A 24,611-nucleotide genomic window follows, 5' to 3' on the forward strand; every position below is an offset into this window, starting at 1 on the left:
GGAACCACTGATGGTAAAGACTTGTCCAGGGGCTCAGTGCTTTAAGCCAGATGGGAAGGCATCTGTCCCCCCACCGGCCAGGACATAAGCCATGCTGACCAAGCCCTGGCTGACGGGTCGCAGTTAGCTTTCTTCTCCACGGAAGGAACAAGTTTAGAGAAGTTACACGACTTGCTCAAACACGACTACTCCCTCTCAAAATGAACATGGCAGGGAGTTAGGAGTAGGTGGAGCCGGACAAGGTGGAATTTGAATCCAGCTCAAATACAGTCACACGGACCCAGGTACCTGTGTCCTGTGCCTCCATCTCATCTCTTCCCAAGCGGGGAGGGTGGGAGGAAGAAGTGGCAATTCCCACCTTTTCTCTGCCCAGGCAACTGGCACAGCTAGGGTGGGGCTGAACCCTCTGGGCTACCACTTGAACCGACAGCTCCGGAAGTCCCTCCCTTCCCTGGAAGCACCAGGGCGTGCCACATCTGGGTTAATAATTCTTTATTAGGATTCAGGTTCCAAACAAGGTAGAAAGCAGCGGCAAGAGGGGTGCGGGGCGGGGGGTGAGGAGGGAACACCAGGCGTGGCTAGCTGGGCCACTGCCAGAGGCCCGATGAGAGCCCTGGGCTGGAGGGGGGCGGGGCTGGGGCCAGCCTACTGCGCGTGCACGGGGGTCAGCGGATGGTGTATCGTACATAGGGGACCTCAACATCCTCGCCGCTCTCGTCGTTGCAGCACAGCTCAAGCACCAGCGCCCGCACATGGCGGCCCAGCTTTCGCTTCGACACACGGCTCACGATCTCGGTCATCCTGGGGGGCGGGGGGGCAGCAGCTCCGGGAGGCCGAGGCAGAGATGAAGGGCAGTGAACGGGGGGTGGAACAGCTGCAAGGGGAGGCCCCCCGCCCCCCCCCCCCCCCCCCCCCAACTCACGGCTGATCCAACCGTTCCTTGAGCTTGGCGGCTGGCATGAAGAAGGAGTAGAGCATGGACACACCCTGGGACAGCATGGTGATCTCCAACTTATGCTCTGTCTGGAGGAGGGGGGAGGGGGACAGCAGCGTCATGGGGGTGCACGGCCCAGCGAGCCTCGCCCGCACACTGCCCGCAGGTGGGATGAGAGGGAGGGAGGGGTCTCACCTTAAAGTAGTCCAGGAACTGTTTGAGTGTCATCTCCTCGCCGTTAGGCTGCAGCCCCTGGACCTCAAAGCGATCCCACAACGTCCACTCCTGGTTATAGTACTGCGGGACAAGGAACGGGGCTGATGGGCTGGGGGCCACCACAGGGTCCGGCCCCGTCAGTCCTGGCCTCGCCCGCCCACCACGTTAGCTCAGGCTAACATACTAAGTCAGCTTGCAAGCCTCTTTTGTCAAAAACATGTGGCTTCCGTCGCACCTTGAGCACTGACACCCTTCAGTGACCGATGACCGACATGGCCTGGTCACTGGGATCCTGTTCTGTTCTCATCTCCTACCCACCCTCATCCTCTCTCTCACTCTGCTCTAGTGACTTACTCTTCCTCAAACATGCCAGGCATGCTCCTACCTCAGAACCCTTGGAGAGACTCATCCCTCTGCCTGGAATGCTCTCCCCTACCAGTAGCCTGCGTGGTCTGCTTCCTCCCCTCCTCCAAGTCTGGGCTCACAGGTCATCTTTTCAGCAGGGCCTTTCCTGAGCATCCCACACTTAAAGGCCCCAACCCAAGCCCTTGCCATCTGGTACTCAAGTCCTCCTTACCCTGCGCTCTTTTTTGGAGATTCTAAAATAATTTATCATGTTATTTATAGAATCTATTGCACAGGGGCGCCTGGGTGGCTCAGTTGGTTAAAGGACTGCCTTTGGCTCAGGTCATGATCCCGGAGTCCCAGGATTGAGTACCGTATCGGGCTCCCTGCTCAGCAGGGAGTCTGCTTCTCCCTCTGACCCTCCCCCGTCTCATGTGCTCTCTCATTCTCTCTCTCAAATAAATAAATAAAATCTTAAAAATAACTAAAAAAAAAAAAAAAAAGAATCTATTGTACAAATACAATCCTAGCACCTACAAGAGTATCTGGCACACAGGTGCTCAGTAAATATTTGAAGCAAATTAATGAATGAAGCAAGTAAAAGTATTTACCATAATAAGCACCCAATAAATGTTGGTTGATATTATTATGTTATTAATAATCTCTTAGGATACAATTAAAAGATCCCATCTTTTCTGAGAGCTTCCACAGGCAGGTTCAGACCAGTGCTTAGCACAGAACAGGGTCAGAGAATAAATGAATAATGTGTGCACAAAGAGAGTAAGTAGGTGCATGCTGACAGAAACCCTCACCTGGTGACAGGCTATGAAAGCAAACTAAAGCAAGCTGCTCTACAGAGAAACATCCCACTCACAAACCCAGCGGCCCTGATGCAGGCCCTTACCTGGTGACGGGGTGCGGCAAGGGGTTCAGAGAAGGCAAAGAAGGGCAGGGCCAAGTTGAGGAAACCATTCTTGTAGGAGTCAAGCTGTCGGTGCCCATGCACCACTTTATACAACTCCAGACACACAAGGCCAACCACAGCTGCTGTGGTCGTGGCAATGGCAGGGATGATCTTCCCTGCAATCAGCTTGCTCTGTGAGGCAGGAAGGATCAAGACACGTGGTAGTTAAGGTAGAAGAGGCTCAGAGCCTACACAGAATGAATGGAACGTGGAAAACTCAAGCCTGGGGGGTGGGGGTGGAATCAGGTCCAGACTCCCCTCACCTTGTGCCGGTCTGCAGGGGGAATGTCATAGTTCTCTGCCCGGAGGTTGGATGCAGCCACAATGAAGTCCATATGGAAATTGCTGTCATCATCCTTTTATGAGTGGGGGAGGGAGAAGGGGAAGGACGGGGAGATGATGAGAGGATCAGAGTCGGAGGAGGAAAAGGATTCCTGGCCCCTGGGGACACAAGCATCCTCCACTGCAATTACCTGCAGGGTTCTCTCAGATCACAAAGGCATGGCTGGGAACATCTATACGTTCAGGGCCATGTGGCAGGCCCATGATCCAATCCCCGTTAAAGGCCTGCGGCTGCCTCCAGATCCCCATTGACCCGTTCTGTCTAGCCATCCCCTTGCCTGCCCAGGGACCCGACCCAGCACCTTCTCAAAGTCGATGGGATACATCTTGAATCCAGGGAGCTTTTCTGGACTGGGCAGTGTGGCCTTGAGCTCCTCGAGACGGCTATCATCTGCAGGAAGAAAGAGACACCACTGACCCTTTAGATCCCAGGCCAATGTCTGAGGTGGAAACGGGAGCCGGGGCGGGGGTGGGGGCAGGGAGGGCAAAAGATGTTCAGGTAGAGAAGACTTGAAAAGGAAAGTTATCCTGGGAGACAGGAGGCGCAAGGCGGAGAGGCAGAGTAGGACAAGAGAGCACAAACCTGAAGGAGACAGAAAGGGGGCAGGTATGTGGAGAGAGAGCTCTCCAGAGACCCTAAGGAAGACATCAGGAGGAAGTGAACATGGACAGATCCAGAGATCTGGATGGGAGATCTGTAGATCCTGGGGAGAATGTTACAGAAAGAGGTGGGGTGACATGGAGAATATGGGGGAGGGGGTGCGACAGGGGTATGAAAAAATATACAGAGGGGATACTGGGGGGAACATGCAGACGTGGAGATAGAGAAAAGATATGGGGAGGGAAAAGAAGATATGAAGAGGAGAGAATGGGGGCATGAGACGTGTAAGTGTTATGTATCCCATACACACTTTATATGTATCATTTATATACATTTTACGTATACCTTACGTACATTACATAGATCTCAGTGTTCAGTTACGCAGCTATATGCATGTGTGTACATATGTACGTAAGGAGAAAAATGGAGAAAATATAGGGACGAAGTGAAGGCAGATGTGGAAGGAGAGATGGGAAGAAACATACAGCGAGTAACATGAGGGGGTAGAGATTTGGGAAGGGAGATGGGGAGACGACAGGGGAGATAACGGCAGAAGGGAGAAGACCGATGGAGAGGAAGATGGGGAGCATGGAAGATAATGCAGGGAGAGCCACATAGCTGCAGATGCTGTATCTAGTCTACGGACAGGGAGAGGTACGGAGCGGAAGATAGATAAACCCACAGACTGGGTGTCAGAAAACTACAGCACTGAGCCCACGTCAGCCCACCACCTGCTGTATCAATAAAATTTTACTGGAAAACAGCCACACGCGTTCATTTACACATTGTATATGGCTGCTTTTGTGCTTCAACTTCAACAGGTGATTAGCCGCAGACACTCTATGGCCTGCAAAGCCTGGGAGTCACTATTTGGCCCCTCACCTAATATGCAGCATGAGCTGGAAGGAAGAGATGGAGAGACATGGGGAGTTGGAGGGGAGAGACATGGAGAGGAAGATAAGGAGGGAGCTCTGGGGAAAGATTTATGGAGGGCAATATTAGGGTGAAGAAGCATACAGAGGAACACAGGGGCCAGATATCAAGGCACAGAGACCACTGGTGGAGATCATACCCCCAAAGAAACATAAAAAAAGAAACAGAAGTTCTTTTTTCCAAGGCAAATACACACAGAAGACCAGAGTGTGGGGAGAAGGAGCGAGGGAGACAATTTGCCCCAACCGAACAACCTTCTTCACACTTTAGGAGAAGGGAGACTCAAAGGAAGGTGTGGGGAAGTCTCAGGCCTGGGGCAGCAGAGCAGAGCCAGGGGCAGAGAACAGGTGGGGAGGCTGGCCTGGGCAGGGGACAAGGGGGGTGGTGACTCCTGGCCGACTGGCCAAACACCCTCACCAACTGAGGCATTGGCGCTCTGCAGCTCCTGGTCAGAGACGTGGATCTTGACGCCAGACTTGGGAGTAAACTCGGGGACCTGCACAGACCGTAGGAGTGTGGCCACAGCAGCTCGGTCCTGAGAGCCTGTCAGCCCATAGGTCTGGGCAAACAGGTTGGCGGCAGCCATCACGTAGTCCAGATGCAGGGGCTGGGGGAAGGCAGGGCCCAGGAGGGTGAGGACATCGGCTCTCGCCTGATGTGTCTCAGCCTCCTTCCCTCCCACCCGCCCTCCACCTGACCCAAGGAGACCCCAGGGAAGAGACTTACATTGTTGACATCAAAGGTGAGCGGGTGTGGACAGCGTTTGGGCCCAGACCAGAATGGAGCTCCCGAGCTCGTGAGCTAAAGGAGGAGAGAGATTTTTGAGGGGCAGGACTTGAGAGCTCTCTAACAAGCCTAACTCCTGGCTGGGCACACACAGGGCCCTGGAGTCAGTCATGAAAGACCCAGACTGTAGGGTCCTGTAGATGGAAGTTCCGGTGCCAGGCTGAACCAGGGACCTCGCTGAGCGAACAACTACCAATTCCTGGGCACTCGCTTTGTGCAAGATATGCAGCCATTTCACAAACTCTTACGGACTGCCAGGCACTGTACTAACTTACTATTAGTAAGTACCAATAAATCCTCACAAAACTCCCGTGAGGTAGATTACCGTCATGTCTACTTCGCACGTGAGAAGACTGAAGTGCAGAAGAAGTCATGTGACTTGCCCAAGTGCAAATGGAGCCGGGAAGCAAAGCCATATGGATTCTTGCGCTCTGGACTACAAAATTTCTCCCCCATAATCTGTTCGGCCCTGGGAGTCTAGCAGGGCTCAGGGCACGCCACAGGCAAAGGAAACAGAAACACAAGTCTCTTGCTCAAAGGCAGGGCAACGGGAAAAACGGGTCAGACTTAACCCGTCTTCTGAGAGCCCCATGCCCTGGGGTACCTGCCACAGCCAGACTCCTGGCCGGGAAGAGCATGTGGAGAGCCCACAGCAGGTTCCTGTGCCGGGAAGACGCACTGCGCCAAGCGGCCATGGCCGGCGGGCATTACCTGGTCGGGAGGGAAGTTATGCAGCAGCTGCCGGATGTTGTTAGAGTACTGGGTGTGCCAGTGGTGGCAGGCCCAGCTCACGCAGTCGGCCCAGGTCTGTGGCCGCTGCAGCACCAGGCTGCGCTGCACGGCCTCCAGCACCTCCAGGGGTTGGGTGCCTGCCAGCCGCAGGGTCCGCTCCACAAACTTGGGGTCTCTATCAGGAATTGGAGGGGGTCAGAGGGGCAGGATTACACAGTGGCCCTAGGAGTGGGCTCCAGGGCCACCCCACTTTCTCCATGGAAAGCTAGTCCTGACCCCCGGCGATATGAGGCCTGAGCCTTCACTTGATCTGCGAAGTGTGCCTGGTGCTGGGTGTCACTGGTGAGGAAAGCAGGCAGGATGCCTTGGCGGGCAGGCAGGGGATGGGCTGAAGGGGCACCTGGATACTTACGTGAGGTACTGGTTCACGTTTTCCGCCGGCTGCTTGAAGAGGCCCTCAAACTCATCCCGAGCCCACTGCAAGACAGAGCAGATGGACGACATGGAGGGACGATTGACAACTGGGGATTTGTCATTAGAGAGACCATCAGGGAATGCATCCAATTAGAACACCATTGCTTTGAGAAAAGGGAAGCCCTCTGCCACTGTTCCCCAACCTTCCCCACTCCCCCACCCTCTGGCGCCTCAATTTAAAAACCAATGAACTAAGGGCGCCCGGGTGGCTCAGTCATTAAGCGTCTGCCTTCATTCAGCTCATGATCCCAGGGTCCTGGGATCGAGCCCCACGTCGGGCTCCCTGCTCGGCGGGAGGCCTGCTTCTCCCTCTCCCACTCCCCCTACTTGTGTTCCCTCTCTCGCTGTATCTGTCTCTGTCAAATAAATAAATAAAATCTTTAAAAAACAAAAAACCCCAATGAACTTGATCTGGGTGGTGGTTACACTAGTGTATGTGTGGGGGGGAAAAAAAAAAGATTCTTAAGGATGTGTCCCTTACTAGAGATGTTATATCGCGATTAAAAAAATTTAGTTATATTTTACCATAATTTAAAAAAAGAAAAAAAAAATTCAGACTCAAACCAAAAACAATTGCCATACAGGCCCTGGCGCTGAGCAGCAAACCAGACAGACGCTCTGCACTCTGAAAATTCCCAAGGACAGTAAATGCATTCACTGGTGAGGGAGTTTGGAGGAGAGCGCATCTAGGTTCAATCCCCAGCTCTCCTACCTAGTATCCAGTTTGGGGACTTCAGAAACACACCGCAACACTTACCTTCACACCCTCCTTTCTAAAACAGATACCGTAACAATAAGGACTCTGCAGTGGGGTTGCAAAGAAAAAACGAGCAACTATGTATCTACTGAAACGTTCCTAAACCGGCCCCAGATACACAGTAAATGCCAAGTGCTTTCTGAACCGTGAGGCCGACACTGCTATCAGCCCCATTTCACAGAGGAGGAGTCAGGCACGGAGCGCTGGAGTCCGAAGTCACACACGGCCCAGTGAGAGCGCAGTGGGGACACAAATATGAACAGGCCCACTCTGGAACTCCAGGCAGAAGGGAGAGTGGCCGAGGAAACCGGTTTTTCCCTATTTGGTTCTCACCCCCACACTCCTAACTAAACATTCTGAGCAGTTTGTTCCCGAAGACAACAGGGTCATTCTCATAGCACAAGAGTTCTCCTCGGGCCGCGCTCGGGTTCTGGTTCGTGGCCCTGGGGCCAGCTGCCTAGGTGCGTTCACTCTGTAAGAAGTCAGCCTGATGACAGGCGCACTGGGCCGTATGCTGTATGCACACGCATCACACAAACAGAATTGTCCTGAGAAACTAGCTGTCGAAGCCATTTTGAGCAAGAGCTGTGCACACCTGAAGAGGAACTAAGCACTAAAGACCTAAATAACTGCAGGAGGTAATAAGAAATCACCATTAATTTTGTTCAGCATGAAAGTAGGGTCTTGGTTAGACAGCAGCAGTTCTTACCTGGGAGCGATTTCCCCCCCCACCCCCCACCCAGGAAGGGAGCAGGTATTTGGCAACGTCTGGAGACATTCTGAGTTGCTGCAACTGCCATCTAGTGAGCAGAAGCCAGGGATGCTAAGCACTGGACCGTGCAGAGGACGCCAGCCCCCACCGACAAAGAAGTATCTGGCCCCAAATGTCAATAACGCCAAGGTCGAGAGACCCTGTTATGCAGGGCTCACTTCCCTCGCGGAAGCATATTAGATTAAGGAGGTGTTATGATACCCATGATACGTTTCAGCACTAAGAAGGAAAAATACAGCAATCTAAGAAGAAAATGTGTCAAAACATTAACAACTATTAAATCTAGGTGAGAAATGATATTTGAGTATTCATCATACCACTCTTTGTATTTCTCTACATGTTGAAAACCTCTCAAAATAAAACAAAATGAATGAATCACTCTAGAAACCCAGGCTGTTGGATGGGAAGCGAGGGAGGAAGGTTTCAAGAGAAAGCACATCCTGAGCTTTAGGCTTGTGACACCTGAGGGGGCCTAGTGGCCAAGAAGGTGCCTGCCCCCACCCCTCTCCCCCCCACAGCTGATCACCTGCAGGGTGTGCTCAATGGCGTTGGGGAAGTTCTTCAGAGTACAGATGGGGATGGACTTCTCAGGCGGATCCTGGCTAGAGCTGTAGGACTCTGTCAGGAAGGGGATCACCACCTGCACATTGCCCTTGGTGCCCAGTGTGCCAGACTCCAGCAGCGGCTTACGGTAGTACACACAGCGGCGGTCCATGTACATGCCTATTGGGGGGGTGGGGGGTGGGCAGACCGTGTGTATGTCAGGAATGTCAATAGAGAACATAAAAACAGACACCCCTAATACATACACACACGCGTGCGTGCGCACACCACCTTTGCCCCTGACCTCCTCGCCCGCCTCCAAACTCACGGGCATCCACATTGTCGAGGGCATTGGCCACACCATCCAGGTTTTGGAAGAAATCGTCATCATAGATGCGCTCCGTGTCAGGGCCCACACGGTTCTGGTGGCTTGTCACTCGGATGTGCGGATTCATCTGACGCACAGCTGCAGCAGCTGTGTCCGACTTTAACTTCTAGGGGGACGAGGGCGGGATGGGAACACGGGGCTCAGCTCTTCACGCATTCACCCAACAAACTTCTATAGCGCGTCCTCCTAAACATGGATTTACTTAATGCCCGGGAAGAACCAGGTTCTGAGTTCAGAAGACTCCCCAATTTAGCAGGAGACAGTGTTCGACAGCGCCACATGGCCAGGGCTGGGACAGAGGTGGCAGGGGCTCAAGGAAAGGAAGCAGTGAACAAATGCAGATCAGAGGCAAGAGGCCAGCCACTCTGTTTCTATGCCTACCCAACATTTACTGTTCTTTCAGATAACAGCACCCAGAGCTGGGATCCATCCTCTCAAACGAAACGATCCTTTCAAAGGCCAGGTCAGGTCATGTCCCTCCTCTGCTCAAAACCCTCCCCTGACTCCCCCTCTCCACAGAGGGGAAAAGGAGTTGGCCCCCACTTCCCCTAGCTCATCTTCTACCCCTCTCCCCACCATCAGGATCCTGGCCTGGAGCGCTCTGAACCCAGAAAACGGGGGCTCTACTCCTTTCCAACCTCCAGGTCTGCAGAACCGAGCCCTTCCCTAACCACTATAACCAAAACTGCCAACCCATCTTCCGGGGGTGCCCGACTTCCCTTTGCTTGCTTTTGTTGCTTCCTTTGCGCGGCACTTATCAGCATTAACTCCAAACCTCACCCTTACACTGTGTTGCTTGCTTATGGTCTGCCCTCCCCACTCCAGAAGCTTTCTTTCCTCGCTGTATCCCAAGTGCCGAGAGAAGTGCCTAGGCCAGTGGCTACCTGGTTACTGAGTCAATGAATGGCGAGGGGAACAGATCCTGGGAAGGCACACATGGCCCTGTCACCCACGGAAGGCTTCACAGCTCGAGCCATGTACGGCCCGGGGTCCGTCCGGCAGGGAAGAGTGAACCTAGCACAAATGTCCTCCTAGGGAAGGCCTGCTGGCAAGGCCGGCCCTTGGTTGGCACCTGGGAACCTGGATTTCGGGAGGGTTCGCACCATGCCTTACCTGGTAAGGGTGGCTCCCTGTGCCTAGACTGCTTATGCAAAATACGGATTCTGCTTTCCTTCTGGGAGGCTGGAATTTGGGTATGTGCCCAGCAGAGGGTGCCTACGTGACGAGCCCATAGTAAAAGCCCTGGGCACTGAGTCTCTAATGAGCTTCCCTGGTTGGCAACATTTCACATGTGTTGTCACAACTCGCTACTGGGGGAGTTAAGTGCATCCCGTGTGACTCCGGGGGAGAGGAGTCTTGGAAGCTCATGCCTGGTCTCCCCCAGGCTTCGCCCCAGGCGCCTTTTGCCTTTGCTGATTGTGCTCTGCATCGTTTTGCCGGAAGAAATCATAGCCGTGAATACGGCTATGAGCTGAGCCCTGTGAGTCCTCCTAGTCAATCATCGAACTTTGGGGTGGTTTGGGGGACCCCCAACACACTGTCCCAACCAGCACTGAGAAGAGGTCAAGGAAAAAAAAAAAAAAAGTGAAATGAAAAATGGCAGATTCAACGCAAGGATACTCAAGAAACGTTTCCTGAATGAGGCAGAGAAGCTGAGACAAAGAGCTGAAGGAAAAAGGTGGAAAGGCCTCCCTCCTTTCCAGAAAGAATGGAAACAAAAGACAGGAGGAAAGCCAGAGGACAAAATCCCACCCCCTCTCCCCATCCCACTCACCGTGACGTCCCAGGGCCGGAACAGAAACTGCCGGTTCAGATTTGACTTCTCAATAGTGTCCATGTCTGTGACAACAATTTCTCCACCCTCCCCACAGCCCAGCCCGATCATGGCGAAGTTCTTGAGCAGCTCACAGCCAATGGCTCCTGCACCCACCTAGGAGGCAGCCGAGAAGAGAGACAGAGGCTGGTTGGGGTAACACAGGTGAGTGTGACGGTACGCACTATTCCTCACTCCCCCCGAAGACAGCAGAGGAGGCGAAGTGAGGCTAGTGCCACATCCTCAAGTCCCAGAACTCTAAGAAATAACCCGGAGCCATCTGAGGGAAGGCAGCAACGGCGGGCGGGCGGGGCGGGGGGGGGGCACGACACAGAAGGACGCACCAGGCTTTCCCTTGAGATAAAGAAAGTGGCAAAAGGCACGCAACGGAGGTACCAGAACCAAAAGACCCTCCCTCGGGAGGCAAGAGACTCCAGAAGATGTGGCCAGAGGCCTGGGAGGTGCAGGTAGAGGACATATAAGGGGATCACTCACTAGGAAATACTTCTGCTTGCCCAACTTCTCTTGCAGGTCGGAGCCAAACACGGCCACCTGCCCATCATAACGGTTCTGGCGCTGAAGAGTGCAAAGGGAGGAGGGTCAGAGGGGGTCTCGCCAGAAATGCCCCCAATGATGTCTTCCCCGTGGGCCCCACTTGCATACCGGGTGGCACTTGTCCTCCGTGAGGGCCTCTTTGTCCTCCGGGAGACACTCCAGGGCATCAAAGTATAGCCACTGCATTATGGGCATAAACTTCCCAGAGCAGGCCTGGGGATTGGGGAGGAGAGAGGAAGCAGTCAGTGGTTGATCGGAACAGATGGGACAGTAAGTGATGGAGTCAGGGAGGTGCCTGGCCCACCCCGACCCTGCCCTTCTCCACCCACGCTGACCTTCATGACCTCCTGGGCAGCCAGGCCCCCAATGAAAGCGTTTACGGGTGCCAGATCCCCAGCAGCCACATAGGCCAGCTTTCGGATGAGGTCCTCGTCCAGGTTGTCCTGCTGCACTGCTCGCAGGGCTCGCGCATTCACGGCCCGGGCTAAGGTCACCAGCTCTGTCGCATCTTCCTGGTGGGGCAGAAGAAACCAAGAAGGCACCTGTCAGGCCACTGCGGGAAGAGGGATGGGGAGGGGAAGAGGGGAGGGAGAGTGGACGGGTAGAGGCACAGTGGGCCTTCAGTGCCAAGGTCACCTGCCCCGGTTGGCCCACCCACTCACCCACCTCATTGCGGGGCCGAGGGGGCCGGCCATGCTGAGCACAGAACTGGTGTAGGGCCTGGAAGCCAATGTGCAGCTGGGCGGGCCGGGAATACTTGGCAAAGTCCGTCATCACGAAGTCAGGCTCTGCCAGTGAGGCCAGCAAGGATTTCTGTGGGGGGCAGGGCATCAGAGCCTAGAAATGCCCAGAACCACCCCCCACCCCCCACTACCCACCACACTCACAAAGCTGATCTTCTTAGGTACTTTGACCTGACTGACAATGCCTCCACGGATGTAATCAGAGAAACTGGAGGTGTCACAGATGCTAAAGGTGTAAGGACCTAGGTAGATAGGGAAAGGGTCAGGCTATCTGCCCTCCCTAAAGCCCATAACACCCACAAGATAAGGGGAAAATCCATGGATTTTCAGGGAGCTTGGTCATCGGGAGGCAAGACCCCACCCCGGGTTCTACTTGGATATCAGAAACCATCTCCCCTCTGCCTAAGACCCAGGCTCAGAACCCACGAGATCCTGTGCTCTTGGATCCAAGTCTACACTATTAGACATTCTCTGCTCCCTGTCCACATCAGCTCAGACATGAGTGGATCCTCTGACCTGCTCTGTTCAAACGCCAGAGACCTTTCCCCCGTCAGTGCAGATACCAGGGACCTATTCTCCTATGAACAGCTCGAACACGAGACAGCACCTCTACCCCAGGCCCACCAGCTCTGGCTGGACCATAGGGGGGTCTGTCTCTGATTCATCTCGGACACCCAGCATGTGTCTGTCTCCCCTCGCTCAGAGCCCAGGGTCATACCTCTTATCATCCCTAATTCCTCCACAGCCCTAGCTCACCCAAGACTTTGATCTCCATGGGCTGACTTCCATTGAGTTCAACCATGCCCTGTACTTCTGAAAAGGAGACAAAGTCGCCATTCTCAAACCCATGTCGGGCCTCATCCAGGCAGGTGACCACACCGGGGTTGTCCTGATTATTAAAGGAGAAATGAACCTCAGAGGCGGGTTCAGGGTACCAGGAGCAGACAGAAGGCTTGCTGCTGCCCATCCGCCTGCCAGGACCCCTGAAGCTGATCTCCTCACCTTGGTGACCATAGAAACCATAGCACTGAGTGGCTGCTCCCCGTTGGAATCTGTGAGGATCATTTCCTCTCCAAAGTCACAGAAGAGCTGCCTGTAAAGGGAGGCAACAGGGCTGATGCCCCAGAGTCCCATGCTCACGGGGACCCACGTGTCCCTCGAGATGCAGCGAATACTTGCTGAGCAAATTCAGCCTATCACTGCTGGGAATCACACAGCGCTCATGTCACATGGGGAGAAGTGGACACACAGCATCCAAAACCCGAGTGGCTGAGGGGCAGGGCGGTGACAGCTCAGGGGTCTTGGCCCGGGCCTGGCAGGGGTCGGGGAACCAGGGTGGGGGCACTCACCCAAACAGGCCCCGCGTGTCTGCCACCACCAGCTTGATGCCACGGTTGTGACAGAACTCACCGACTCGCAGCTGGTCCTCCAGGGGGGTGTTGGTGAGGACCACCACCTGTGGAGAGGTGGAGGCTCAGGGCAAGGGCCCGGCACCGGGGCAAAGGGGAGAGAATAATGGAGGAAGGCTGGTGCCTGGGGCCGGGGCTCAGAAGAGTCCTAAAGCTTTCAAAGTATCTACCATGGTTCAGTAGATACTTTTACAAAGTATCTACTATTTATCAAATTCAGCCAGGGTGAGACCCAGAGAAAAGGGAAATGTGAATCCCTGCATCAGGGCAGGCAAGGTAGCCGGCAAGGCAATGAGGCAGCCAGGAGGAGAGAGCGTGAACAGGGAACTCATTTACGCACCAACACCCACTGCCGCCCGCCTACAACCCTGCCTTGCCCCGTGAGACACAGAAGTAAACCTCCCTCCGCAGCCCAAGTCTGAGCTCACTCCTACCACACCCGCTCGCTCCCCATTCTCGAGACAGTGCCTGCTGAACCGGGTGCCTTGGGACTTGGCTCTCTGCCGGAATGCCCACCCTTCCCCGCCAGGGCCAGCTCCTCCAACTACCTCAGGCTCGGCGGCGGCGCCCTGGCCCACTGGGACACCCCAGGGCAGAATCTCAGCCCCCACAGCTCCTCTTTCTGGCTCAGAGTTTTTATTTAACAAACAAGCAGACGGCCCTTAGCACGTGCCAGCTGGTATCCCAAGCACTTAGCCCTCACAAAAACTCGATGAAGTGGGTACTACTACGGGTTCCAAATCCACAAACAAGAACAAAATAAACCAGAGGAGATCGAGCGGCCTGCCTGAGGGCATCCTAGTAGAACCGGAGACCCACGCTAGGGCAGTCTGGCTCCAGCCTGTGCTCATAACCATCACGCTCCGTGGGTCTGCCCATTCACAGCCCCACCCCCCTGAAAAGGGAGGTCCAGGGTCTAAATCCCACCTGCATCCCCAACACGAAACCTGGCACAGAAGCTAGCCCATTTACCAGAGAACTAATGAACAAAGCAAAGATGGACTGGGAGAAGAGTGGGCAGGAGGCTGGGCGGTGCGCCCCCTCCCCCCAGCAAGGTACCTGAAAGCCACTAAGGAAGTCATCAACCAGAGGCCCGGTGTAGGCAGTGACAGGCACGTAGCTGTTGAGCTCGGCGAGGCGGGGCTGGGAGACCTCAGCCCGGTTCTTACCGATGTCCTCCTCCCGCAGGTAGAACTGCAAAGGGGAGCCAGGGAGGAAGGGAGTGGTGGCAGAGCCCGGGGGACTGGCACCTCTGCCAGGGAGAAGGGCTGCCAAGAAGTACCTGGGAGGAGAGGTCAGCCCACTGGGCAGTGCCCTGGTCATGCAGGGTGACAGCCTTGACCCCACCAAGGATGATGTTCTTGGCAATCTCCACACCCAGGCCCCGCAGGCCTGACACCAGGACGCTAGAGGTCTGGAGCCGCTTCATGGCCTCATGGCCCAACACGTACCTGCCAGGTTGGGGGGTGTTCCGGGTCAAAGTCTGGCCCTCCAGACCCTGTCCTCCCAATGCCCCTCCCGCTGCTTGGCCCAACCTAGGCCCCACTTACAGCTGCCGGGAGTAAAGGCCCTCATCTATGTCTGCTTCACTGCCGTTCTTCGCCATTCCCTAGGAATAGAAGAGAAGAACAGGTTTGGGGAGATACAGAGGAGGGCGTGGACAGATGCACAGTGATACGGAAGGCTCTCCCACCCACCACTCCCACCACCCTGCCCGCCAGGGTGCAGGAAGAAGACGCTTACGTTGGTTGGCACCGAGGGCACTTCGGACAACACGGAGTGGGCAGGGGAACAGTTAGAACCCGGCTTTGGATCAGGCCCGGACACGCGACGTTTCTTGGACAGCGGCGAGCTGGACATCTGGAAGGGAAAAGGAGGGTCAGAGGTGAGCCTGGGGCATGTGAGTGCTGCAGCTGGTTAGTGGTGACTGTCGGGGGAAGGGAAGACTTAAGGGCTGGTATCTCCATTTTACGGAAGAGGAGGCAGGTACAGAGAGGTGAGGTGACTTGCCCAGGGTCACACAGCTGTCAGAGCTAAGATCTGAACCCAGGTGGTCTGGCTTGCAATCCATACTGCTGACCACTAGGCCATTCGCCTTTCTCCCCAGCCCAGCATGAGGGAGAGACTCCAGTCCTGCGGGGTGAGAGGAGTGACATGAAGAATGTCCTTGTGGGAAAGTCAGAGGAGGCTGTAGGCTCAGGTCAGACCTTGCCACTCCTTGACAGACCTCATTTAAGCCCTGTGGACTCGGTTCCCTCACCTGTGCAACAGGGCTGACAGGGCCACTTACCTACCCCATGGAGTTGCCGAAGTGATGAAAGAGAGCCCAAACCACAGAGCCTGACAGAGCGGACAGGCAACAACAAGCAGCCATTCTCCTCCCCCTTAGCCCCGGCGACAGGGGCGCAGGAGGGAAACACAGCTTAGACTTCCATCAGGGTGGCATGATAGCGGGAGACACCTTGCCAGAGACCCAGTCCCCGGAGGGGCCCAGGGAAGAGAGTTTTCTAAAGCCCACCGCACCCCTCCCCCCAGCTCTGGGAGGGGAAAGGCCCAGGCCAATGAAAGAGGTCACGGGGAGAGACAACACACACACTTCCCAAGCCCTGTCTGCACGTGGAGCCCCTTAAACAGGTTAACAATAATGGTGGATGAATATTTATCAGGAATCCTCCCTGTGCCAAATGTCATACTAAGTAAGCACTTTATGACCCTTGCCTCACTTTGTCCTCAGGGCGTCTCCGTGAGATCTGGACTACTATCTATCAATAACATCCCCCAACTCACACTGGAGGAAAAAAAATTCACTCGGGGACATGTGGTGACTTGACCGAGGTTCCCACAAACACAGTGGCCAAGCGGGGCCCGGACCAGGATCTGCTGACCCTGAAGCCTAGGCTGCCGCCCGGTGTTATCACATTCCCTCCCCTCCATGGTCCTGACCCTGCAAGGCGGGGTTGAGCACCCTTGCCAGACAAATGAGAAAACCTGAGCTCACGAGGTCAAGTTAACCTGCCAAGCATCACATACTGGGTCCCAGAGACAGAACAATAGATAGAGCCTGCTCTGGGAGTGAAATCTGTGTGTGACTGGATCCACATGCCGGAGACAACAGGACCCTCGACCATTTCCCCTCGCCACCAATGCTCTCCTAAGCCACTGTCCTCCTACACTGGGCCTTTTCTGAACCCCCCCCATCACACTGAGCACCCCCAGTGTACCTAAGGTTCCATCTTGGCACCTGTCACACTCTGACACTAGGCAAGAAGACAGGAGCTCCCTCCCCATCATCTACCAAGAGCTCACTGCCCGTCAATCACAGGGTAAAGGGCTTTGTCTAATCCCAACAATGCCCATGAACGAGATAACCTCATGCCCACATCACAAGTAAGAAAACAAAAGGCTCGGAGAACTCAGTCACTTGCCCACAGTCACGCAGCTGGTGTGGGCCTGTTTGCCAAATGCCTCCTGGGAGAACAGAGTCAGGATCAAGCTCGGGACCCAGCCCATGGGGCTAAGGGATGAGGTGTGAGGGAGGAGGACCCAGAAGGCAGGAGGCTGGCTAGGGCCCTGGAGCCAACCAACCTAATTACTGGAAATGCAGAGCACTAACCTAGACAAGAAAAAGTTGGTGAATTAGTATGGAGACAAAAGCAAATCATAATTTTTCCATTTACTGAGTCTCTGACCTGGGGAAGGGATCTCATTTACTGAGCCCCATTTTCTCCAAAGGCAGGGACAAACAGAACTATCCTCAAGGAGCTGCAGAGAAGGTCAAAAAAAGTCAACTTCTGTGGTCAGAACTCAGCGACTTGAAGACATCAGTAAGCTCCTCCCTGGACACCTGCAGTGGCCTCCATTACTTAGTTATCCCTTTGCCTTGTCACTGCTTTGCTCGTCTGGGACACAGCATCTCGTTTGCTTCCTAAATCAGAGATGACCCAGGGCCAGAGAGATCTTTAATATCTGCACTTTTTATTTCCGCATTCCTGTTGCTGCCAGCAAGGGTCTAAGCAGGTTCTGGGTAACTGTTCCAGAAAAGATTTCAACTGCAGAGATTTGCAACAGCCCAGTCTCAAGGCAAGCAGGAGGATTCTGGGGCAGAAACCCCCGAGAGGAGCTAAAAATTCCCCCTACCCCCAGTACAAAATTGATACTCTTTCTCCCTCAACATATGCTCAGGCCCCAATTAGAACACATATACTATCTGTTGTTCAGCAAAGCTGAACTGGGGCTTAGAGAGTTTCAGAATTTGCCTGAGGTCTCCAAACTGGTGATTCTGAAGCCTGAGCATTCTCTACCACCCAAACCAAAGAAGAAGGTTTGAGGTAGGAGTCCTGGAGCAGGTTTGAGAGGGGGCAGGCACAGGGTCAGGTTATCAGGATGGAGAAGCTAGGGCATAGGATGCTGGGGCCTGTCAAGCCTCCTGGGAGGGATTAACTGAGAAGTCCCTGGGAACATAAAAGAGAGGAGTCAGGAGGTAGTTGTTTGAGCCCACGGAGGCTCAGAAGGAGATGGAAAAGGGGGTTAGAAGTCATGGAAGGCGGGCAGGGGAGGGCCAGGCCAGATTGTTAAGACTCATATCTGGGTCTTTGGAAAGGATCTTTTAGGGAAAGGCCAGGAAATTGCACTAGAGGCCCCCTGAGGCTGCAAGGAGGTAGGAGGGCAGTAGCTGGACCCCATGGAAGCTACACAGGGAATGGGTGGGGGAGTCTGGGGCCCAAGGAGGCTGCAGGAAGATGCTGGGGTCTGGGGGGAGGTGTGTTCTCCATCAGGAGGATGTTGGGGCCCTAGGGGTCTCTGCAGATGGATGCTGTTGGCACAGAAAAACCTCTGACCAAAAATAACAGGGACTTGTAGGGACAGAGGTGTCTCTGACATCGATGTCAAGAGTCCCAGGAGACTATCTATGAAGGTGAATGCTAAGTCCTAGGGTGGGGTTGGGGAGGGATTTCTAATGGAGTACAAGGGCCTTGTGTTGATCTCTGATTGGTACATGCTAGGTACGGCAGCTGCTCTAACAGAGTGGAAAGAGGAGGCTGAGCCCAGACAGTTCTGGCCCTAAAAAGTTCAGTAAGCAGATACTGGCTAGGTCTCCAAGTAGGATTGGGTTTCTCTGACCAATTATGTGGAATCCCATGGAGGCTCTGAGAGTAGATGCTGAGGAGGAGGTTTTCTACTCTGACTGAAGACAACTAGGCCTGTTGGGGGAAGTGACATCTGACAATGATGTTGGGGTCCTACGAACCTGAAGGCCTCTAACTGATGCTGGGGACCTTGAAAGACTGAGGACAGATTCTGAGGCCTGATGTGAGGTTAAGGGATCTGTGAGAGAAGCTGCAACCCTGGTTGGCTTTTGAAGGCAGAGGTTGAGTGAAGGGTGGGGTTTGAGGTGAGTCTGACGGAGGGGGCTGGAAGGCAACAGGGTCTGCAAGGGCAGGTGCTGGCCGGGGGATCCATGATGGAGAATTATGTATCCAAACAGTTCCGCCCTGGTATTTGGTCTTTCGGGAGGCTCTGAGGGAACATCCTGGGAGTTAGGAGTGTATGATCAGGGAGCTGCTGAGGCCCACAAGAGGCAGTCTCCAAAGAGAATACTGAGACCATGAAAAAGAGCATTCCCTTAAAGTAGAGAAAGTCTCTAAAAGCAGATGCTAGAAAGGAAAGGAGTCTCTAAAGGTAAATGTTGAGGAGACCCTCTGATTAGAAATGCTGGGCCCAGAGGGCTTTCTGATGGAAGATGCTAGGGCCAGGTGGGGGTTGGAGATGTGGAGAACCGGTCTCTGACATGGAGGCCAGGCCCAAATAGTCTTTCACAGCGTCTAGTTTCCTTGGAGGCTCTACGGGCAGATAATACCTGTGTGAGTTGGGGGAGGAGGCAGAGCGATCTGAAGGAAGCTGCTAGAGAAGACTTACAGAAATGAAGGCCTTCCCCGGGGTCTAGCCCCTCTTGGAAGCTGTGAGAGCAAATACTGAAAGACTAGGAGGGTCTGAAAGTAGACTCTGGGGGTAGAGCTTTACTGGCATACATTGGTGGGGGTTTCGATCGACCAGGAATGTCAATTCCATAAGTCTCTGTTGGCGACTGAGGGGCGTTCTGACTTGCGATACAAGGTTCAGGACAGGGTCCCGGTCCCTGACTAGGGATACTGGGCCTGAGTCTCTAAAACCAGATCCGGGGGGGGGGGGGATCTGACCCCAAGGTCAGACTTCGGAGCCCGAGGGCTGGTCCAGGATGGGAAATGTCGACCCCGCCCCAAGATCTGTCCCCCTCCCTCCTCCCCACGGATCCCAAGCATCCGAGTCACCACCGCCCATCACGACATCAGCCTGGCCCAGCGCCGACCCAGGTTCATCCAATGCTTCCCGAAACCCCTGCCCCGGCCAAGGCGCTGAGAAAGGCCGTTTGTTACCAATGCCGGTTCCCCGGGTCGCGCCGCCGCCAACTCCTCTAGGAGCCGAAGCCAAGCCCGGCCGCCACCCTCCTCCTTCTCCTCCTCCTCCTCCCTGCCGCCTGGGCCGCCTAGAATCGCCGCCGCCTGGGCCGCCTTCTCCTCCCCCGGCCGTAGCGGTAGTGCTCGTCCCAGCCACCTCCTTCACCTCCGCCGCCGACACAAGATGGCGGCCGCAGAGCCCGAGGCCGGAACAAAACCTTGAGCCCCACCCCCCAGGAACCCGGATGCAGGCAGGCCGCGCCCATTCATGAATCATGTATAATGGTCCCTGCCTGCTGTAACTCATTCGAAGAGGAAGAGCGCCACCTTGTGCCGAAGGTGGCAGCAACTAGGAAAACAAGTTAAAAAAAAAAACAAAAAACCCAAAAAACCATAGAAGCCACGACCCATGGAACGTGAATAATGAATACATTGTTGCAGCCAGGCTGCCAAGGAAACTAAGAAAGGACCTCAAGGCCACATTTCCTGATCATGAATTACGCATGAGGCCGGGTGGTTGGTGGACTAACTCCCTGCAACCAAAAAGCCAATGTTAAAACATGGCAGCCACGCCCCGTTGCTCATGAATAATTAATGATCTTATAGCAGCCCGGAAGCCAAGGAGACCAAGGCCACATCTTATCATGAATAATGCACGAGGCCCGGTGGGCTGGAACAAAAGGTACAGGTCCGCCTATTGCTGCATCTAATACCCTGTAAGCAGGGAAAAAGGGCTACCACAGGGAAAACACACTCCCCCGGCTCATAAATAATGCATGACGATGCTGCAGCAGCTCAACCTGGAAACTCAGAGAGGTCAAGAAAGGTCCCACCTAGTTACTTCTGAATTATGTATGAGGCTGGATGGACAGAAACACTCAAGACAGCCCTGCCCAGCTAGTAGGGATTATAGTACTCCAGCCGAGGCAACACAGCCACGCCTTCCTGTTCATGAATAATGAAAGACGATGCTGCAGAGAGCCACAGGGGAAACCCAGGGGGAAGTGTAGCTGCCTTCTCCCCACCCCTGACTAACATCAGGGCTGCCTTGGTCCAACCGAATCCAGACTAATATGCCTTTGGCAGGTGCTTCAGTTTCCACAACTGTAAAATGGGGATAGTAATAGAACCCATTTACCTCATAAAGGCAAAATGTGCTATTATGAAAATCAGAGAATACGGATCAAGGTGTGAGCTAGCAGTGCTGACACAGGGCGATGTTAAATTTAAGTATTATATATTAACATAAAAGAACTATGTAAATATATATTTATATTAATATAAAATTAGTTATGGGTGAGGGTATACTCAGCCACTACAGAAACCCCCAACTTGGGGCATTATTTAAAAAACAATGTCTTGACCAGGCAATGAAATCTTATTCAGGACTAAAAAGAAAAACAAACAAAATGCGTTGAGACAACCAACCGCCTAGAAGGACAATGGAAAACAGAATGCTAAGGCCACTGATGTCCACTGAATAGGCAGGACAGAGGACCAGGTCACCAGAGATACAACTGTAGGGGCGCCTGGGTGGCTCAGTTGGTTAAGCGACTGCCTTCGGCTCAGGTCATGATCCTGGAGTCCCGGGGTCCCGGGATCGAGTCCCGCATCGGGCTACCTGCTCAGCAGGGAGTCTGCTTCTCCCTCTCCCGCTCCCCCCTCTTGTGCTCTTTGTCTCTCTCACTCTCTCTCTCAAATAAATAAATAAAATCTTAAAAAAACAGAGAGATACAACTGTATACCAAAGCCTCAGGCGCACAATAAGCACCCAATACATTTCTCTCAAATAACAACAGATCATGTTAACAGATCGCATATTATGGTGATGTGTCCTTTCCATGCATTGTGCCACTGATCTCAGGAATGCAGAGCAGGAAATCGGTTCCTTCCTGGCCTTCAGGTCTTAGCTCAAAGGCGACCTCCTTAGAGAGTTCTTGAACCCTCACAAAAATCATTTCCACCCACCGATGACTAGCTGTGTGAACTGGGGCCAGACACTTCACTTCTCTGGGCCACTGTTTCCCCACCCATAAAATGAGAACAATAGTAACCTACCTTGTGATGGAGTTTAAATGAGTAAATGGGCAGAAAGGGCTTAGAACAGTACCACGCACAAGTGCTATATGACTAAAACTAGCAGTAATACAGGCCATTAAAGTGGTGGTGGCGGGCGGGGGGAGGAGGGGAGACATTATGGCGTTTGATTAAGACTACAGACTCCGGAACTAGATTGACTGGGTTTGAATCCTGGCTCAGCCACTCACTGACTGTGAGTAACTAACTTTAGGCAAATTACTTAGCCTCCCGGTGTCCCAGTTTCCTCATCTATAAAATGGGATAATAACAACCTACCTCCTAGGATTGTTGTGGGGATTAAATGGGCTAATCAAGTGTGAAATGAGTGTAAACTCATCTGATTATCATTATGCCCATACCCATTTTCAGGCTCACGGAAAGATTTGCCAAAGATCACACAGCTGGCAAGGATCGATGGGATTTGAATCTAGAGCCTGTGTTGATAATCTGGAGTTACTGGCCCATAAGGAATGAACAGTGTAGGAGGCCTCCTCCCTTCGCTAGATTTAAGGCTTAAATCCTGGAACCTGTAAGGGAAAGCTAACAGCGGGTCATGCAGATGAAACCGTAAAAGCTACGCCCCTCATGAATTATGCACAATTACGCCCCTAGAAAAGCCACAGAAAACTCGGGGCGCTACTCACCTTTCCGATTAATCAATGAGTTCTAGTTTGCCCGGCGGACTGCAGGACTCGCCTTCAGCATACCCCTCCAGCACGCTGATCCGCCCCCTCGTGAATAATTCACAAGCCGATACTTCCAGCGGACCAGGTGCGAAAGAGGCAAAAATGGGCTTCCTCAACGGCCCCACCTCCTCATGAATAATGAAAAAGCCGCGGCCAACGAAGGCCCGGTAGCACGCTGTCCCCTCGGGAAGAGCCTAGCACACTGGGTTCCAGCGTCCCTTCCACAGCCTGGCCTGGGGGTCCCTCTCCCTAAAAACGTGTGGGCTCCGACCTGTCCAGTCGCCTCGCCCCGAGTACCCAAGCGCGGGGGGACCTCATCATAGAACCAGAGGTCACAAAGGCCATAGATACATCCACAATGCCACGTCGGTCCCGAACGTTCCCACTGTCACAGGACCTTTCGTGAAACAAGCTGTCCCAAAATGCCGCCTTGACTTCAGGAACCTCAAACTTCGCCTCTCCCTTTGGGGAGTACCCCCAAATCCTGCCTCATGGACAGAGAACTCATACACGGACCTTAAGGGTCTCCTCAAACATCCCCCTAAACCCTGCCTCCGAGGGGTATATAAATCCTGCCTCCCAGTGATACTCCCTAAAACAGACTCAAAATCCCATCCCGGTGTCCCCAAATGCCACTTCCTAAGGGACTCCTCAAAAACAGCCACCCCGAAACGCCACCCCGGGCCCAGAGCTCCAAATGCGCCCATTAGGGGATCCCCCAAATTGAGCCCCCTCCCCCAAATGCTGCCTAGGGTTTGGGGGCACCGTGCTCCAGCTCACCCCCTGCGCCGGGCGGAAGCCTCGCCTTCCTGCTGGAGATGAGCCGAAGCCACGGGGCAACGGAAGAGCAAACCAGCTCCGTCGTACAAGACCAGAGTTTGCGCGGAGCTCGGAAGCGCGGGGCCTTGAAGGGCCCCCGGTTTGGGACGTACCACAGATGCTTAGCTAGAGGGGCGCCCGCCCCTGCTCCCGCGCCGTCGGCGCCCGTGTCAGACCCAGACAACCCTACGGGTTGTGGTACTTCCCGAGCGCGCGAGGCATGCTGGGGGTGGTAGTCCTGTCTGGCCAGTGCCCGGTGCACGTGGTGGGCTACAGCGCCCAGAGTATGGGAAAATGTAAACCTGTGCTGTGGAATTCCGGGGGCTGTGCTGGAGGTGGGGGAGGGAATGGGAAAAGGGAGTGGAACGTGGGGTACCTCCAGATGTAAAGGCACACCCATCCTACAGATGGGAAGGCTGAGGCTCAGACGGCCAAAGGAGTTCATTCATTTGACATTTATGGAGTTCAAGCTGTGGGCCAGGCGCTAGGGATTCTTTCCTTGCCCTCACGGAGCAGACATTCTAGCGAGAGGGATAGACCATAAATACAGCAAATGAGTAAAAATTATAGTTTCTCATATAAATATTTATTATGATAGATATATGACTGTATAAATTATATGTAATAAAATATACATATAAATACATAGTTGACATAACATGATAGCTAGTGCCAATATGTAAATAATTTACATCCGTGTATAATAAATGTCTTAAATATTGTGTGTATTCTATATTCATATGTGAATATATAAAGATATATGTAAATACGTGTTGTATAGATGTATGTGACAACTGCCAAGTGCTATGGAGAGAAATAGAACAAGATAAGGGGAAATCTGTGGGGTCAGGTTGCATTTTTCGTGTGATCAAAGGCGGCCTTGCTGAGAAGGTGATGTTTGAGCAAAGGTGTTTAACAGAAAATATCTTTATCACCTTATCCCAAATTCTGTATCCTGTATCCTGTCAACAACCTCCAAATTTATTCATTTGAAAAGGATTTCTTGAGTGCCTACTAAGTGCAGAGCACTGGGAACACAGCAAAGAACATATAAAGGAGACTGCCCTTGCAATAGTCAAGAACACTCTTACACCAGATCTTTTCCTTCTTATTTATCTGTTGCCTCACCTCGGAGAGACCTCCCCAGATACTCCCTGTAAAGTAGTCAGGGACCGCCTCTCTGAGGAAGTGGCATGTGGAAAGTGAGGAAGCAGGCCATGTGTCACATGGGGGAAAGCATTCCAGACAGAGGGATCATTGGGTGCAAAGCCTTGAGGTTGTAAGTT

At 53.6% G+C, this 24,611-nt stretch overlaps 1 protein-coding gene across 4 annotated transcripts; it reads right to left on the reverse strand.

Moving 5' to 3' along the window:
- Window positions 1-477: 477 nt before the first annotated feature.
- On the reverse strand, window positions 478-23,401 carry UBA1 (ubiquitin like modifier activating enzyme 1). 4 transcript variants are annotated; one of them, XM_044911976.1, is made up of 27 exons: window positions 19,721-19,919; window positions 15,318-15,440; window positions 15,051-15,167; window positions 14,858-14,916; window positions 14,590-14,758; window positions 14,367-14,501; window positions 13,248-13,354; window positions 12,901-12,991; window positions 12,655-12,787; window positions 12,043-12,140; window positions 11,822-11,968; window positions 11,491-11,667; window positions 11,264-11,368; window positions 11,096-11,176; window positions 10,562-10,717; window positions 8,728-8,893; window positions 8,383-8,579; window positions 6,266-6,330; window positions 5,833-6,028; window positions 5,062-5,136; window positions 4,753-4,942; window positions 3,104-3,192; window positions 2,723-2,815; window positions 2,400-2,591; window positions 1,130-1,231; window positions 923-1,023; window positions 478-801 (listed from the first exon to the last, which is right to left on the reverse strand). In XM_044911976.1, exons 3-27 carry the CDS (start codon window positions 15,165-15,167, stop codon window positions 666-668), a joined length of 3,177 nt encoding a protein of 1,058 aa, XP_044767911.1. In that variant the 5' UTR covers window positions 15,318-15,440; window positions 19,721-19,919; the 3' UTR covers window positions 478-665. The 4 variants fall into 4 exon arrangements, with proteins under 4 accessions (XP_044767911.1, XP_044767912.1, XP_044767913.1 ...); XM_044911977.1 differs by lacking the exons at window positions 15,318-15,440; window positions 19,721-19,919 and adding an exon at window positions 23,287-23,401; XM_044911978.1 differs by lacking the exon at window positions 15,318-15,440 and having other exon boundaries at window positions 19,908-19,927.
- Between the last annotated feature and the right edge of the window lie 1,210 nt (window positions 23,402-24,611).

Source organism: Neomonachus schauinslandi, chromosome X (genome assembly GCF_002201575.2).
Source record: "Neomonachus schauinslandi chromosome X, ASM220157v2, whole genome shotgun sequence".
Taxonomy (NCBI): Eukaryota; Metazoa; Chordata; class Mammalia; order Carnivora; family Phocidae; genus Neomonachus; species Neomonachus schauinslandi.

Bases quoted from the DNA above. Each gene is read 5' to 3' on its own strand.
- UBA1 (XM_044911977.1), bottom strand. From the start codon at position 15,167: ATGTCCAGCTCGCCGCTGTCCAAGAAACGTCGCGTGTCCGGGCCTGAT. The intron at 4,943-5,061 runs GTAAGTCTCTTC...GCCTTCCCCCAG, and splicing joins TCACCTTTGATGTCAACAAT to CCCCTGCATCTGGACTACGT. The intron at 802-922 runs GTGAGTTGGGGG...CCCGCCCCCCAG, and splicing joins AAGGAACGGTTGGATCAGCC to GATGACCGAGATCGTGAGCC.